The sequence below is a fragment of the Cyprinodon tularosa genome, unplaced genomic scaffold (assembly GCF_016077235.1).
Source record: "Cyprinodon tularosa strain WSP-4 unplaced genomic scaffold, ASM1607723v1 ctg335, whole genome shotgun sequence".
Classification (NCBI taxonomy): domain Eukaryota; kingdom Metazoa; phylum Chordata; class Actinopteri; order Cyprinodontiformes; family Cyprinodontidae; genus Cyprinodon; species Cyprinodon tularosa.
This window is the reverse complement of record NW_024039047.1, coordinates 308,290-325,498: the sequence shown is the minus strand read 5'-3', so window position 1 is coordinate 325,498 and position 17,209 is coordinate 308,290. Positions and strand designations below refer to the sequence as shown.

Below are 17,209 nucleotides of genomic sequence, written 5' to 3'. Positions count from 1 at the left end.
AACTTTATTGCTAAAATTGTTGTTTACAAAAACACAAGTAACACCGAAGACCCCAGCTTAAGCAGACAAGGGCCCTGTGCTGCGTCCTCCAAGGACGCGGTCTACCTTGACTGGATCCTTCGAAGTCCTTGAAAATAGGGAGACCGGAAGAGTTTTGGCTGTGAATTCAGACAGGTCAACCCCTCAGCGAGTTTTACCGCCGTAGGCTATGTTGTTTAGCAACCGTGACAGTTAGACACAAAGCAGGAAAAGAATGAATACCGAAGTTTTAAAAACTTTATTTATTTTTTACTGAGTGGAATAAAGTTGCCAACCACAGGGACAATTAACAAATAAATTCAAATGTAATTATAGAAACCTTAGTCAGTTAAATAACATGCTGCTGCCATTACGCACATCTCTAATGTTGCTGCTATTTTCAAATATCCATTACTGTACAAATGTCTATAGCTGTATATTGGTTATTTATTCTCCAGGTACACAGTTTAAATCGTTAAAACACTTTATAGTATTTTATTGTTTATATTCTAACTCTTCTCTATTATGTTATTCTTACTGTACACATATTTCTAAGGTCCACATTTGTGTGACCATTTTCAATAATCTTTCTGCTGCTGTAAATTTGCCCATTGTGGGACAATAAAGGGATTTTCTATTCTATAAAAGGGGTAGAAATATATAAGTAAATCTAAACAATGTATGTATAAAGAATATATCCGCAAAATCTCTAATATTCAACAACAAAATATTCTTAGTTAAGCATATTGTGCAAAACAGCAATGAAAAAATTAAAATCCTATCAGATTCATACAGTAGTTCCCACACTGCATATATTTGATTTTGTCCTTAAATTATCATTTACACAGTAACAGATAAAACCTTTAGATAAACCAAACATTACCGTCACATATCTGCCTCAATAACCATTAAAACAACTATTTTCATTCATTTCAGACGGAACTATTCACAGACTTGGATCATATTAAACTGAACTTTCACCACTGTTCGGCGCCAAGTAACCTTTCCTCTGATAACGGAGCAGCTGGCTGGATATGAAAGGATATGAGGATTATGAAACCCTCTCTGTATTTCTTTTTTCTTTGAGCTTCTCTTACTGACCTCTGGACTATAGTTACAGCATGAATCAAAATCTTTCTATTATTCACCACCCTGGCTGACTTGATTTGTCCAATTTCCTTAACTGCTCTGGTTAATTTAATCGGATGGAAATTTCCTCCTTGTTTTAACTCAACTGCCACTTTTCAATCCCCTTCCCCATTTGCTTGTACTTCCTGTTTTTGGACTTGCATTTTTTTTCCTTTACTCTTGCCTCATGCCCGTCCTACCAACGTCTAGCTCTTTCCTATCTTGACCTCCTTTCTCTTCTTCTTCTTGAAGATCTAGACATCAGTCATTCCATTTCCTTTCCACTTTTTCCATCTGAAGTGGAAGCCATAACGCTGCATTCAGAGTACAGCTTGCAATCCGCCAAAAGTGATCACATTCTGACTCCTTCAGGTTACTCCTCTATTCCAAACACTGCTTGGGTCCCAGGCCCTGACCTTCAAATACTTCCATTTGTCAGGCAGGTCCTTTTTAAATGATTTCTTGATTAAGAACAGGTGGCAGGAATCAAGCCTAGGTGTGGTGAACTCAAGTGTAATAACTATGTTCTAACTGTGAGGGGGGGGACAGTTTTTTTACACATGTAAGTTTGCATTTTTTTTCTCCCTTCAAACTGTTTTTTTTTTTTTTACATGAAACACTGAGAACAGACTGTGCTCGATTGTGTCCAAATCCCAAAAGTGGTAAAGAGACCTGGTTTTATGAGTAAATCTACTGAATATAATGGTATTTTAGATACAGGTGATACTGTATTCATGAGATTTGGAATCTAATAAGTCTCCCCTTATTTGTAGTCTTGAAAATGATGGCAGTGAGACCATATTTTCGTGGAGTTTATGGTCTTTAACAAATCTTATGTTTAGAAAAATTTACAGAAAATCCAAGAAATTAGTAAAAATATATGATATAATGTACCATTGTAATATTGATGCTGAAGATGTGTGTTGATTTTTTCTCTCTAACTTTCTTTGTTTTCTTTTGTTTACTTTTCCTGTCATGTTCTGTTCCTCCTCATATCATGCAATGTTTTATCACCTTGTCTAAAGAATTATAAAACATAAAAAAAATGGTTTGCACATCATAAAATTGTTTTATTTCAGTACAGGAAAAATAGCTCGCATGCACACCCTCCGCCACACCGTTAGATGGCGACACTACCGAGTCAAATCCACTGCTGCACACTGTTTCATTTGATCGATTTGTCAGGTCTGAAATATTTTTGACAGTTCTATTTTTTCTGCTTTTCACACAGGCAGGGGCTCGTTCTTACATTTTTAAGCTCATGTGCTCTTCTGAACAGACGGTTGTTAAATACTATCTTGTCGGAGGGGCATGGAGGTCCCAGCTGTAGTCACAGTTCGCCTCATCAGGTCGTTTGAACAAAGAAACTTCAAGCCTGTAGTTTTCCAGCAGGTCAGCCTGGAGCAGACCGTCCAGGACTTCATGCGCTGTGTGAGAACCGGTAGGTCTGTGCGGAGGAGGAACCCTGACAATAAATACATCATCCTCACGCGACAAAAACAGGTTTAAGTCCAAAACATTTTTGGCAGTCAATAATTTTATACAGGTTTAACTAATCATCAACTAATCATTTAAAATCAATTTTGTTAAAATCATCAGTGTTGTATAAAGTACTGAAATCTCGGAGTCAAGTAAAAGTATAAGTACCTCTCCAAAATATGACTTTGGTAAAAGTCCAAGTCACTGAATGAAATGTTACTTGAGTAAAAGTCTTAAAGTATCTGAAATGGCTTGTACTTATAAGAATTACTGTAATAATAGAAGTACACAAGTAATGTAGTGAAAAGTACAAGTAAAAAGTAAGTGCAGTTTGAATTACATTTTTTTACATTTTTGTAAACTTTGAAGGTTAAATTCACTTCAAATAATATACACAACTAAGTGTAGGATAAATATAGATCAAGTTTTATTATTTCTACTGTAATTGACATCATATCAAGAAAAAGAAAACAAAAACGTGAGCTTATCTGGCATTCTAGTGATTTGTAAACGAGGCCAACATGAAGAATAAAAAAAGCTGTAAATGACTGTACTTCACAAACAAAAGGCGCACACATAACAGGTCATTTTACAAAAGAAAAATAAATGGGAGGGAACTGCAGTTTATTTGGCATCTGAAGAGGAATACATTTTTTGTAAACTAACGTAAAAAAAAAAAAGGCAGTGCTGAAATTAAGTGTACATCACACCAGAGAAAAAAAGATGCACTTCAGGCAAATTAACTAAATCTTAAATACTTTGTAAACACAAGCCCCTCATCCCCTCCACACTTTTGCCCTTGACTTTTTTCTTCCCCTCCAAATCTTAACCACCCCTTGTGGTCATCCTTGCACAAAACCCCATTATCACTTAAAACTGCAAAATCTTCTGTTCATCTTCAAAAGCCTGCAACAGTCAACATTTAGCTTAAGCTAAATGCACCACGTGTGGAACTGAAAACAATTCCAAACAAAGTTCATTTATACAGATAATGTTATGCTCAAGATTTCACAATAGTGCCCAGTGACCAATCTATATCCTATTGGTGTTGATGAATAAGCACAGGCAAGACCCGACTTTGCAGTCAGTAGGTGGGGTCAAAACACTTCCGTTTCTCTCGCTCTCTCGCTCGTGTTTTTTTTTTGTTTTTTTACTTAGTAACTAAACCAAACATTGAAAATGTATCGTAAAAGTATGCAGTTAAGTTTGTGAATGTACTGAAGTAAAAGTGAAAGTTTTCAAAAAAATGTATACTCTTGGAAAGGATTAAGTACTCCAAAATATACTTAAGTACAGTAGTGAAGTATTTTTACTTGGTTACTATAAAACACTAAAAATCAAGTCCCCGTTCTCAGGGCCGGTAAACCCTCTGTAAAGTAAAACTTGTAATAAAACTGATAAATCCAGACTGCCCTTAAGGAATGCAGTGGTTTAAAAGATATAAGCTAATACATTGTGCTGATGTTTGGACTGATTTGGGGGGGAAAATGTCCTGAAATTACCATTTCTTCCAGATATTGCCACAAGACCAGGACTTCCTCCTCCTTTCAGAAACTATGGATATGGTATGTTTGTTTTTTTGTTTTTTTGACTCTGTTGAAACTATGTGTCATTGACAGTAGGGGTTCTATTTTGAAATTTCTTAGTTACATTTTCCTTTAGTTTGTTGAAGTTCTACAGCCACATGTACTTGGAAACTTGTTTCCAGAAACTCTCATGTTGTACAGGTTGGGTCTCTTTTGTTGTTATGATTGCCTTTGAAACATAAAACATACATTACAAGTTCTCTGAACAGTTGGTCTGGGTTAGGTTTAGATATGAAATAAAAGTAAAGATTAAGCTTTTTTGAATTTTGAGATCTAAGCTGAATTTGGTATGCTGTTAGCTGGCATATACTAATATTTTACTAATCAATTTAAGTTTCATTTATATATATTTTTTTACTCTTTTGTGTACTGAACTTAGAGCAAAATATTTTCAGGGACCGCACACTACTTAGTATCCCACACATTAAAGTAAAATCACCACATTTAGAACCAGAATGATCATTCAACTATCATAGAATCGGGTTAGTGATTCACTGACAAGTCAGTGACTGTTTTTAGATGTATTAATATCTACAGCTGTCATTTAAAGAACCACTTTAACTTGGGGCAACTGCCTAGTATTGCCTAATGGTAAATCCCCCCCGTACTCTCTCACACACACACACACACACACACACACACACACACACACACACACACACACACACACAGAACCAGTTTTGATAGTGTTTACATTATTCTCTTTGAGGGCCTGTTTTACATGCTCTCAGATATAAAAATGACTCCATATAATTCTTCTCTTTTATATTTTCAGACACCATGAAGATAATTCACCAAGCTCATGGAGCAAAGGTATCTGTCTAATCAAACTCATGAAAGTTTTCTGGTTAGGATGCATCCAGAGATGTCTTCCTGTGAAATGGGTTGTTTATTTGAAAGGATGTGTTTCAATTCAAAAATACTTTATTAATCCCAAACGGAAAATAAATAAGAGACAATCTTATGTTTTGACAGGTTTTATTGATACATATCTGTTTATCCAAGAAATGTTTAGAGGCTTGAGTTATAAAATGCTTCTCTTGACATTGCAATGCTTTAAATGGCATTTCCACTGTCATCTGTTGGACGTGGTTTGATAGGGACTGGCAATCTACAAAAATTCTTATCTTTCACACAATACTGCTGAAAGCAGACCAAACCTAGTAAACAAATAAATAACAGATACAACTGTTGATTTTTATTTAGTTTAATGTGCAGCAAACCATCCAACATGTTTCTCTGAATGTAGCACCAGAGAAAAAAATCAAATGGCTTTGAGTTGTGTTGTCTGATCTTGAACACGAGATCTGATGGAAGTGTAGCCCTCAAAATTATGTAATAGTTCTCATCCTCTCTGCTTCTGTCTCCTTGAACCCCATTCGGCCTCAGCAGATGGCCGCTCACACGGAGCCTGGTTCTGCTGGAGGTTTCTTCCTGTTAAAAGGGAGTTTTTTCCTCTCCACTGTCGCTACAAGCATTTTTAGTGTGAGGGATTGTATTTGAGTCAATGCAATCAACTGTTTTTTTTTTTTTCAGATAGAAAACTTTGAATCAATTTGACTGTATGATCTGGTTGAACTGTAAAGTGCCTTGAGATGACTTGTGTTGTGAATTGGCGCTATAGAAATAAACTCAATTGAATTGAATTGAATTCATGGGAGAGCACCGAAATAGTTATGACACTTTTATACAATGTAAGCAGCCAGTGTACAGTTTGCATAAGTATCTAAATTTGTTGACTACTCAAAATAACCCAACACAGAGCTGTAAAATTCAGAAACTCTGGCAACTTTTGTTGTCAGGTTCAGGTTCACCCTGCAGTAAAAATCAGGGAAAGGAACTCTCTGCCTACAAATCATTACTAGGGATGCATTGATCTGATACATGGATCAGATATTGGCTCCAATATAGATTAATTTGCTGAATATCTAACCCAGTACACATGGAAGTGTTAACTCTTTGTTTTTGTTGCTTATTTGTTAATAATTAATATACACCATGCAGTTAAATGCATTTATGGCTGTGGTTTATGTCAAAGCTAAAGCCTTCTTTCTCATAACAAGAAATATGATTCGTTCATTTAATATTTGAATTGCATCGGTATCAGATCTCAGCCGATACACTCAGCTCAGGTATCTGTATCGGATCGGATTGGATCGGAAAAAAACTGGATCGGTGCATCTTTAAACATTAGAGAACTACCTCACATCTGACAGCAACTTGGTCCTAATTTTGATGGTTGATAATATTACCCCAACTCTGAGCGGATAGTCAAAATAAGCAGTCTTCCTATTTGTCAGTTTGGTGATATGTTGCATAAAACCAACCTACGTGCTCGTCCCCATTTTCACTTACCAGTGGTGAGTCTAACATAGTGGAACAATAGCTAATCTTCCTTTGGAAAGTTGGTTTGTACGAGTGATGCAGACAGCATCTTTATAAACAGAGCCTGCAGAATTTGGCTCATGCATGCTCCTGCACGCTGTTAATAGGCGCTTGGGAGCGGGTACAGGGTTCTGCGTATGCATTTTTTTTTTTTAAAGTGGAGAGGGCGGGTCTTTTCAAAAATTTGCGAAAATCCTCCACTATACCTTTAAAGACTATTGTGAGGAAGTTGCAGGCAGCAAGACGTTTATCACTGTGTCCCTCTGTCCACATGTGAACCTACTCTCCTGCTTTGAAGAGCAAAGGGAGCCAATTGTCACTCTTACTTAATATTGATTGAAAGGAACCTTGAAAATAATAATAAAGAGGCCCCTAGTTATATCTCTTACTTCTTGACATTGTTATAAATTCATCTGAAATTGGCAGTTTTTGGTAGTGGGACAGTTTTTTCCCCAATGTTTCAAAAATCATTCAGCTGCAGCATAATGGCAGCTCACTTAAAACAGGTCTTTTCATGTTCACCCCAAAACTCAGTAAATATTTGTATTTGCAACCTAATTGCAATTTTACCAAATGCAGTTTTCAAACTGCAGAGGCACTCAACTTTGGTCACATTCAAACAGGTCCTTTGAATAGTAATAATGCACTTATTTGCCACCACAGAGGGGAAAGAGAGTTACAGCTATGCATGTGAGTTAAATTCCTGCCCGGAGTACTCCGGAGATCAAGTTTTTAAGGCCCTGGAACCCATAAATCTCAGATCAATTGAATTAATAATGTAGGTAGAGAGATATTGATCAGAGAAGAAGCACATAATGGAAATGCTTATATCCAGCATGATTTTCCATCTGCTCACAATGCCAAAATTAGTAGAAATTTGCTTTCTGTTGGTTTAGCTTCATTAGCCAGGTAACTTCTTAATAAGGCCTGGATTGTGGTGGTCTTTTACTGTGCCTGTTATAAATGTAAACAATAAAGAGAAAAAGATATGCTAGCCAGCTAGCTTAAACCATGTGTATAAATACACTCTGCCTGCAGAATGTAGAAGCTAAGGAGATTATGAGTTGTGTTGCGCTCAATTTGAACAAAATATGCATTTTAAGGCATAAAGAGACATTCTGCCACCATCTAATTTAGCGTTATGGGGTTGTGGTGATAATATACCACTATACTCTTCTGATGAGAGGGCCTGCAGATGGTTTGCAGAAGAGAAGTGTACTAAGAAGATGAATAAAATATTCTCATATGATCTGTGGAGACCAAGATAGAGCTGTTTTGGTTTCAAAGGTGTTAAGCAATTGTGGAACCATTTAGTGTGTCTCTGCTCTGCCTTCTCAAAGTCTAAGTTAGTTGTGGCTTAAGGCCATTGAGCCTGGTTCTGTAGAAAGTTTCTGTCTGTTAAATATTTTCCCTTCTGTTGTAGCCAGATGTTTGCTCAGATGTGGGATTGCTGCAAAGTCAATGGCAGTGCAAGCAACTGTACACTGCTGTTACATGTGGGGGGAATTCTGCATGTCAACGGAGTGCAGTCTGTATGGTTTTGATGAAAAACTTAATGAATCTGTGTGTATGATGGATTGAAATGACTCTGAAATGTGCTATTGAATGTAAGAACCAACTCAGCATATGAATAAACTGAATTGAGGGGATTTGGTGGGGGTCAAAGAAGAGACTCTCTTGCCTACATTCAAGTATGGAGGTGGGAATATTATGGTTTCAGGCTACACTTGGCCCACTGACTGCGGGGGGGCTACAATTTGAAAAAACATGGATGCCAAGGTGTACGCAGACATTTTTGATTTATGCTCAATATTGAAGCGTGGTTTATGCTATACGTGTGGGTCTAGATACGGCTGAGGCGAAGAGGAAGTGGAGGCGAGTTTAGTCCGACAACGGAGGGACATGACGGCGAAAAACGGGATCCAAGTGGAAAAAGGGTCCCAGCGTTCTCGTGCACCTCGATCTTCTAGCTGGTCAAACGTCATGAGTTGTTTTCCGCAATTTCGGTCATAAAAACTAAACAAGCCGGCCTCCTGTCTGCGGCACTGTCTGCGGTCAGTTACAGTTTGGGAGAGGTGCAGCAGAGATTCTGCGGAGGGGGCGGGGCTGGCTTTTCGTTCACTGCGACACCTATGCAGAGGACCTGGTTTTGAAGTATAAATCGGCCTTAATGCTACGTTCCCACCAAACGTGATTCGAGCAGCAGCTTTACGTGCAAAGTCTATGGTTGATGCACATCAAGGCACAACTCATCTCGAGCAGCAGGAGCAGCGCATGTTTAAGCCTCTGAGCAGCTGCAGCAGAGTCTTGTGAGATTCTGAGCATCGGAGGCGAGTGACATGCTTCAAGAGCAGCAGGTGCAGGACTTAGAAAATTTAAACTTGGGTTGCCCGACGTCCCACATCAAGCACCTGATCTGGGAGCTTGCAGGGAGATAGGGCTGGGTAGTGAACATCTTTTCTTTTATAGTACCAACCGAAATGCTTCGGTTTTACAGAGTATCGAAACATGCCTCGTCTCGGTGCCAAGTTTCGATGATTGGCTGTAACACTTAACGTGATTGCGTCATCCAGAAAAAATACATAGGTGGTCACGCCTACATCCAGGCTTCATGTGTATCTGTTGTGAACTGGTTACGAGCGTCGTGGAACCCCTTTAAAATGCCCCGCAGGTCAAAAGTGTGGCTTCACTTTATTAAGACTGATGCCAATAGTGCGCAATGAAAAACATAGTGCACGGAAACAATTTAAGAGCAGAAAGTTGCTCGGTGTTTGACTGCAAGAAGAGCGGACTGCAGCTGGCGCAACCATCCTTCTCTCAGCAGCCCGTGGGCAGTGCAAATCCAGAGCGGAGTGAATCATGCTGCTTTCACACCGGATGCAGCAAGAGCAGCAAAATTGCGTCTGCCGCTTCCTTTTTGCTGCTTGTACCAGTTTCAGAGCCACTTTTCGACCGCGCAGCCAGAGCAGCAAAGCTGCTCCAGTCGCGCGGTCGAAAAGTGGCTCTGACGCGCATTGGGCGGAGCTACTCTTTCCTTTATTTGCCTTGCAGCTATATTTGCTATGATCAGTGGGAATAAAGTAGTTTTATTATGTTTTTAAGTGAGAAAATCCACCTAAAAACTTAATCAGTGCAGTCAGTTCTTCCAGATTACCATCCTGCCTTCCAATATTATTTCTGTCGGAGCCGCTCAGACCCCCACATACCAGCGGTGCGCTGTCAGTAGGAATCCCATTCTTGGATTCCTGATTTGTCTCCTGAGAAAGCAGACATGTTAATTTTTCTAAAGAAAAACTGCTAAGTAAAAAGGTCCTCACAATGTAACAGTGAATATTAGACACTGACTTATTTGCAACTGTTCTTCTTCACTGAAAAAAATTTAGTTTTTTATGTAATCCTGAGCTATCTCTATAGTTATGCTGCTATAGGCTTAGACTTTTGGAGGACATAGGGACCCCCATTTCATCATTCTGCTTCATTCTCTCTCTGTTCTCCTATTCTGCAGAATCTGTTAGTTCAATCTCTAACCTTCTGCTCTCTCTGCTTTTCCTCAGAGTAGCTTTGCCTCGTCTGTTCCTGTTTGGCTGTGACGTCATCCTGGAAAGAAACATCAGCTGTGCTGCTTCTATCAACACCCTTGTTTATAGATGTTGGAGATCGGCCTGTTTTCCAGTGTGGTCCTGTTTCTCTGACCGTGACTGAGTGGATGTGCTTTCTTCGTCCTCTGGCATGGGAGCTGCCTTGGAGCTCGTCTGCCTGGCTGTGTGTTTCCTGGACGGGGCCGCCTTTTACAGCTGCTTTTTGTATCTCTGCTTCTGTCTCCTTGAACCCCAGTCGGCCTCGGCAGATGGCCGCTCACACTGAGCCTGGTTCTGCTGGAGGTTTCTTCCTGTTAAAAGGGAGTTTTTCCTCTCCACTGTCGCTACAAGCATGCTTAGTGTGGGGGATTGTATTTGAGTCAATGAGTCAATGCAATCAACTGGTTTTCCTTAGATAGAAAACTTTGTATCAATTTGACTGTATGATCTGGTTGAACTGTAAAGTGCCTTGAGATGACATGTGTTGTGAATTTGGCGCTATATAAATAAACTGAATTGAATTGAATTGAATGTAAGAGGAAAAATGTAAATGGAAAAATCAGAGCTTAAAATAAAACTCAAGATTTGTACTTCTTTTTTTTCGAATTGATATTATAAAACTGGTATTGAAAAAAGTATTGTTCAGGAACCGGTATCGAAGTGAAGGTATTGGTATTGGTCCCAGCACAGAAAATTTTTGAACGATACCCAGCCCTACAGGGAGACATACAAACAACTGTTCATGCACTATGATCCTTGCCCTGAAACAGTTTACTGATGCCTAAATAAAATTCAAAATATGTTTGCTTTTATTATTCTGGTGTTTGCAGGTTGTAGCACATACCTGAATAACGCCAGCATTTACTTCCTGATGAAACGACTGTAGGGGGGAAAAAAACTCCATGAGGGGACCCGGTCTGAGGTAGCTGTTGCTAGATTCACAGTGGCAGCGCACCACTGGTATGTGGGGTTCTTTGCAGCTCCGATAGTGAAATAATATTTTAAGGCAGGATCGTAATCTTGATGAACTGGCTGCACAGACAATGTTTTCAGGCCTACCTTCTCACAGCAAACATGGCAAAGCCACTCTCTGACATTGAACACAGGAGCAGCAGCTGTTCACACTTTACTGGGACCTTAATTTGAACAAGCATCAAAAATGAAGCAGCAGACGCTTCTTTGCTGCTCAAACCATGTTTTTTGTGATCGTAGCAAAACCTATGATAGAAGTGCAGTATGATCCCCTCCCTTCAGAAACACCACCAAACATCCCCCCCCAATTCAACCACTCATATGCTGAAGAAACTGAGAGTGAAGATCCTGGACCGGCCAAACATGTCCCCAAGAATCTGAAAATAATTGTCAAACGGTGGAGGAGTGCAAGGTCTTTAAGCATATACTAGCTTCATCGTGTCCTCATGGAGAAGCAGAATAGGTTTTCAGCGGCAACCTATGTAGCTCTATGAACCTACGTTAATCAAAAAGCCAAATGCTGCTTCTCTATGTTTAGATATGGATATGCGCTGTACACTGAGCCAGAAGACCCGAGTGGTTTGAAAGGTTGATGTACTTAAATGTATTTCGGTGGTAATCCATTTAGTGATTCATAATCTTAAAATCTGTTTCAGAGTGGCAGTGGAACACTGGATCAGCTCTATACCCTCAGCAGGATTCTGGAGGGTGCTTGGGAGTTTGCCCAACCAGTCTACATGTGTTTTGTGGACCTGGAGAAGGCATTCGACCGTGTCCCTCAGGGGGTCCTGTGGGGGGTACACTGGGAGTATGGAGCACCGGGCCCTTTAATAGGGGCTGTTAGGTCTCTGTATGACTGGTGTCAGAGCCTGGTCCGCATTGCCGGCAGCCGCCAAGGTTGCCCTTTGTCACAGATTCTGTTCATAACTTTTATGGACAAAATTTCTAGGCACAGCCAAGGTTTTGAGGGGACCTGTTTTGATGGCCTTAGGACTGCATCTCTGTTATTCGCAGATGATGTGGTTCTGTTGGCTTCATGAGGGCGTGATCTACAGCTCTCCCTGGAGTGGTTCACAGCTGAGTGTGAAGCAGCCAGGATGAGGATCACTGCCTCCAAATCCGAAACCGTGGTCTTGAGCCGGAAAAGGGTAGAGTGCCTTCTCCGGGTTGGGAAGGATGTACTGCCCCTAGTGGAGTTTAAGTGTCTTGCGGTCTTGTTCACGAATGAGGGGAAGATGGAGTGGGAGATTGATAGGCGGATTGGTGCGGCGTCTGCTGTGAAGCGGGCCCTGTATCTGTCTGTTGTGGTGAAGAGAGAAATTAGTTAAAAAGCAAAGCTCTCGATTTACCGGTTGATCTACGTTCCTACCCTCAGCTATGGCCATGAGCTTTGGGTCATGACCGAAAGAATGAGATTCCGGATACAAGCAGCTGAAATGTGTTTTCTCTGTTGTGTGTCTGAGCTCACCCTTAGAGATCAGTCATCCGAGGGGGTCTCAGAGTAGAGCCGCTGCTCCTCCACATTGAGAGGAGCAAGTCGAGGTGGCTCGGGCATCTGATTGGGTTGGCTCCTGGGCGTCTCCTTGGTGAGGTGTTCCAGGCACGTCCCACCGGGAGGAGGCCCAGGGAGAGACCCAGGACACGCTGGAGGGACTATGTTTCTCAGCTGGCTTGGGAGCGTGTTGGGATTCCCCCGGAGGAGCTGGCCCAAGTGGCTGGGGAGAGGGACGTCTGGGCCTCCCTACTGAAGCAACTACCCCCGCGACCCGACCCCCGGATAAGCAGAAGAAGATGAATGGATGGATGGATGGATGGAGTATTTTAGAGTCTATTATCTGAGATACAGCGAGATGGTTTTTGGAGTTTAGTCTTAGTCTTAATGTTTGAGATTCTCTGGAATTGCTCTTTTCTCTACTTAATGATATTTCTGTGTCATTCTAGGCTCAATTTTGAATGAAAGCACAAGTAGGGCATAATCCCTTTGAAGAATTAAACATTTATTTTATAAAATGTCAGAATATATGGAAGAGAACAATACAATTAACCAGCAAAAATTGCACTGCTTAATCTCTGCTCAAATATCAAAGATGTTTTTTTTTAATCATGTTTTCAAACATTTTGGTAAAATATAATTTAAATTGTTAAACTGTTTTAATTACTACATCTATTGCTTTTGTCAGATTTAATATTAAAACATTCACTTATGGATGTCTATTTTAAAACTTAAACTAAGTGATCAAGTGTGTCAGCTTATATTATAGATTAATATTCATTTGAATATGTGTATGTTTATTATAGTGTGGCCTTAAGGAAAATGCAGTCTGTCTTTGGTGATTTTGTTTTTGGAAATTGTTATTTATGCCAAATGCTAATGTCCATGTAAGTAAAGCTAATGACTTTGGTGTTTGTGTTAATACTGTGTATTTTTATTGGGGTAAAGTTAAGCAGAGATGGATGCATTGTAAAAGGGAGTTTGGGGATGACTGGTATTCACTGGTGACAAACTAATCGAAGTACAGTACGCCTGTTTTTTTTTTTTTTCTTTTTTTTTATTGCTTAACACATTTTACACTTTAGAACAAGATACTTTCCAAAAAGTTAGGTCTACCAATTATAAGATTCTACACCATTAGATCTAAATATATCCTGTATCGTAAAAAGATATACTCATAAATTATTGCTACTTATTTCTGTTGTTTCAGACAAATGAGTTGGTAATGAGTTTAGACGACGATGAAAAGCTTATATTACAAGATGATCAAACCCTCAAAGCTGCTGGAGTCGGTAAGTATTTGAAATTGATGTGCCTTTTGAATTATCATTGTTTTTTCCTTCTGTCAACACAAATGTTAGTCAGTTCCCTTTTTTAGAAAATGCCAAGCAAAACACCACAATGTTTTGCTCCTCTTTAAGTCATACAGGTGATAGGACAGTGACTAACTTCCAACAAAGTTGGTCATTTTCGAGACACTCCTACTGGAAGTAGGCGAAAATTTAAGAATCTTTTTCCTCATGTCAAAGGTCTCCCATAAATGAAACTGATTCCTAGGTTTGAAATTATTTTACTACAAACAAATAAATACATATTGTTGGAGATGTAAATTAGCTGCTAAAAAAAATAACCTGCTATGGTTTCTGTGGTTAGGCGACTTGACAAAAATATCCAAAAAGCAAAGAATGTCAGTAAAATTTATTTTGGTTTCACAGCATTCAACACCAGAAGCAAAAACCAACAGAAAAAAGAAACTGATCCACAAACGGAGGAACAAAAGTTCTCGAAAAGAATATGAGTCACCTTAAGCAGTGAAATTCTATAATGCCTTTCGTTTAACAATTTAAAAAAGTTTATAAAATTTTCTAACGGCTTAGATTTTTTAAAAATTTTTATAAACTACATAATAGTGACAACAGTTGAAATGCATTTTAGCCTAAAGCAACCCTGCAGTCAAATCAAAAAAACAAAACAGCAGTTTTAACAAACCAAACACTAGATGATGTTGTTGCCACAATCAGTAATTGTCCATCGTTTGGCCTGGACTATAATGTCTGCATTACCTTTCTGAAAAAACAGCAAAGCTGTTGTAGACTGTCGTTGTAGAACCTACTTGCCTGAAAACTATGTACAGCATTGGTACCCCCAAATTGCAATGTGTCCAGCTTCACTCAGCTTCAAACTATGTTACATATATAGACCCATATTAAACATTGTGCGCATTTACAAAGCATCCGCACAATATTACAGGAAGGTAGCAATATAAAGGCCATCTGGCAAAATTCAACTGGATCTAATATTTGTCCTACTCCAAAACCAGACCACATTTAATCAACCGAGTGTGCTAAACCACCAGGAAATTTAATAACTACTTCCATATTTTTAAAAAAGTTCACTAAAGACATACTAGACTTTCCAAAAGACCTTGATATGCTAGTAATATCAAGTGAAGCAGTTTTATCTGCTTTAACTACCCTAGAAACGGTTGTTCTAGTCTGACTTTCGCATTTATCACTGTCATTTATGTGTGATCTTCAAATGCTCCTTGAAGCACCTCTAGAGCACCACAGATGAGCAATGGGAAAGCTAGCAGGCATATATAGCAGTATGCTATATATGAATATTCAGAGGAAACAGAAGAGTTCCTGTCAGATGAATTAATAAAATTAATGCATGAGTTGTACAGTTGTATAATGTATTTGGCACTACTATAGGCTTCTTGAATAATTAATAAAGACAGGTCTGTTTCAGTCTAATCATTAACTTTTCCTTTTCTCTTCAGCTAATGAAACAGAAGTGGGTTTTTTCAGAAAAGATGATTATGTTTATTACAAAGCAAACCCCAAGTCTTCATGGTGACCCCAGCAAGTAACGTTACAGCAGGGTTCCTCTGTAAAGGACTGGCAGAACATCAACAACCAGAACCATTATTATAACGAAATGTTATTTAAAAGTTGTTTTATTTAATGCATGTTCCATGACATTGTGTCATTGTTTTCTCTATTTTGCTGGCCAGCCTTTGATGATTGTAACCGTTGAAAGATTTTAGTTGTGAATGGTATTTTTTTTTAGATATGTAGAATATGTAGAATAAAATCTGTTTTTGTGTTACAATTTAAAGACAGTAGTATTGTACTCAATTGTTCTACGACTTTGTAAATATCCAATTTCTAACAAGTTGTAATATATTCAAGTTTGAATGGATTTAACTCTCTTAACTGTAATAAAGGGAAATACAGTAAATCGATTTGACAGGATGTTCTCCCCACACACCAACAACCTATTTAAAGTGATCTTAATATGGTTCTCAAATCCATAGCAGCTTGTTACAGTGAGTTTCATTGATGTTTTAGATTTGCCTCTGCCATAGTTCCACCTTTTATATCCTACATATAATGTTAAAAGAATCTTGCTGGAATTTATTTCAGATTATTTATATACCATCAATTTACAGCACATCATCTAAGGGCACTTTGTAGTTGATTCTGTCAAATCACACAAACAGAATGTGTGCAGTTAAGCTTTCTACCTTAGAAAAACTCAGCTGTTCGCATCTAGTCACAGACTTTGCAGAACTCACAACTGCTAGGTGAGAATGTATCGACACTAGATAATAGCTTGCATTGTGTCATTGATTTTGCAACAGTCAGTCATGCTCGGAGAGGAAAATTCCCTTTTAACAAGAAGGAATCCTCAGCAGAACCAGGCTCAGTGTAAGCAGCCTTCTGCTTAGGGTAATTGTGGATATGAGAAGAAGCAAACACACAAGGAACATAGGTGCACTGATCCAGGAATACTTCCTGTCTTAGATCAAATAATGGTAGATTAGCTTCATAGGTGGTGCTGTCTAGAAAAACACAAACAGCTATGCCGATAAGCTCTGAGCCTGACTTCCAGTCAAAAGGATGACAGAGAACACATTCAGTTGATTACAGTGAAAGCTGAGTTGATACTGTAGCTAGAGTCATATGAAAAAGTTTGGGTACCCGTATTAATCTTAGTTATTTTTATTTCTAAATATTTGGCTGTTTGCAACGGCTATTTCAGTTTGATATATCTAATAACTGATGGACACAGTAATATTATGCACTGATTATGCACCCCACTGATAACCTGACTCCGCCAGATGAATTTGCTCCGCATATCCATCTGGAAACCTTCCATAGAAGTAATGTTGGGAAGGGGCGAAAATACTGGTTAGCTGATTGGCCTATGTTGGTGATAGACGGGCCAAATAAACCAATCAGATCAACGAAGCATATGACGTAACAGAGCAACGACGAAGAGGAGCCAATTGATCGATCAAACTCTTGCCAAAACCAGTCGGGAGGAGAGCAAAAACATCTTTTCCTCTGAGTAAAGCCTCCAGAGCAGTGTTTTGCTCTTCTTTCAGTAAAGAAATACTCTGTAATTCCGATAAAACTTGCTCGATAGCCACGCTAACCCTAGTTTCATCGGCTGAAGCCGCCATGTTCTTTAGACTGAACTGTCGCGCTTCTCGTTGCATCACACCTCAACCCGCCTCAAAGCCAACGCTGATTGGACGTTCGTTTGGTGAACGGCTCCAAATT

General features: G+C 39.1%; 1 protein-coding gene across 1 annotated transcript; it reads left to right on the top strand.

The window, feature by feature from the left end:
- Positions 1-2,296: 2,296 nt before the first annotated feature.
- cunh2orf76 (chromosome unknown C2orf76 homolog) lies at positions 2,297-15,881 on the top strand. Its single transcript, XM_038294132.1, has 5 exons — positions 2,297-2,587; positions 4,140-4,190; positions 4,987-5,024; positions 13,849-13,930; positions 15,421-15,881. Exons 1-5 carry the CDS (start codon positions 2,458-2,460, stop codon positions 15,495-15,497), a joined length of 378 nt encoding a protein of 125 aa, XP_038150060.1. The 5' UTR covers positions 2,297-2,457; the 3' UTR covers positions 15,498-15,881.
- The last annotated feature ends 1,328 nt before the right edge of the window (positions 15,882-17,209 follow it).

Bases quoted from the DNA above. Each gene is read 5' to 3' on its own strand.
- cunh2orf76 (XM_038294132.1), top strand. From the start codon at position 2,458: ATGGAGGTCCCAGCTGTAGTCACAGTTCGCCTCATCAGGTCGTTTGAA. The intron at 2,588-4,139 runs GTAGGTCTGTGC...CATTTCTTCCAG, and splicing joins CATGCGCTGTGTGAGAACCG to ATATTGCCACAAGACCAGGA. The intron at 5,025-13,848 runs GTATCTGTCTAA...CTGTTGTTTCAG, and splicing joins ACCAAGCTCATGGAGCAAAG to ACAAATGAGTTGGTAATGAG.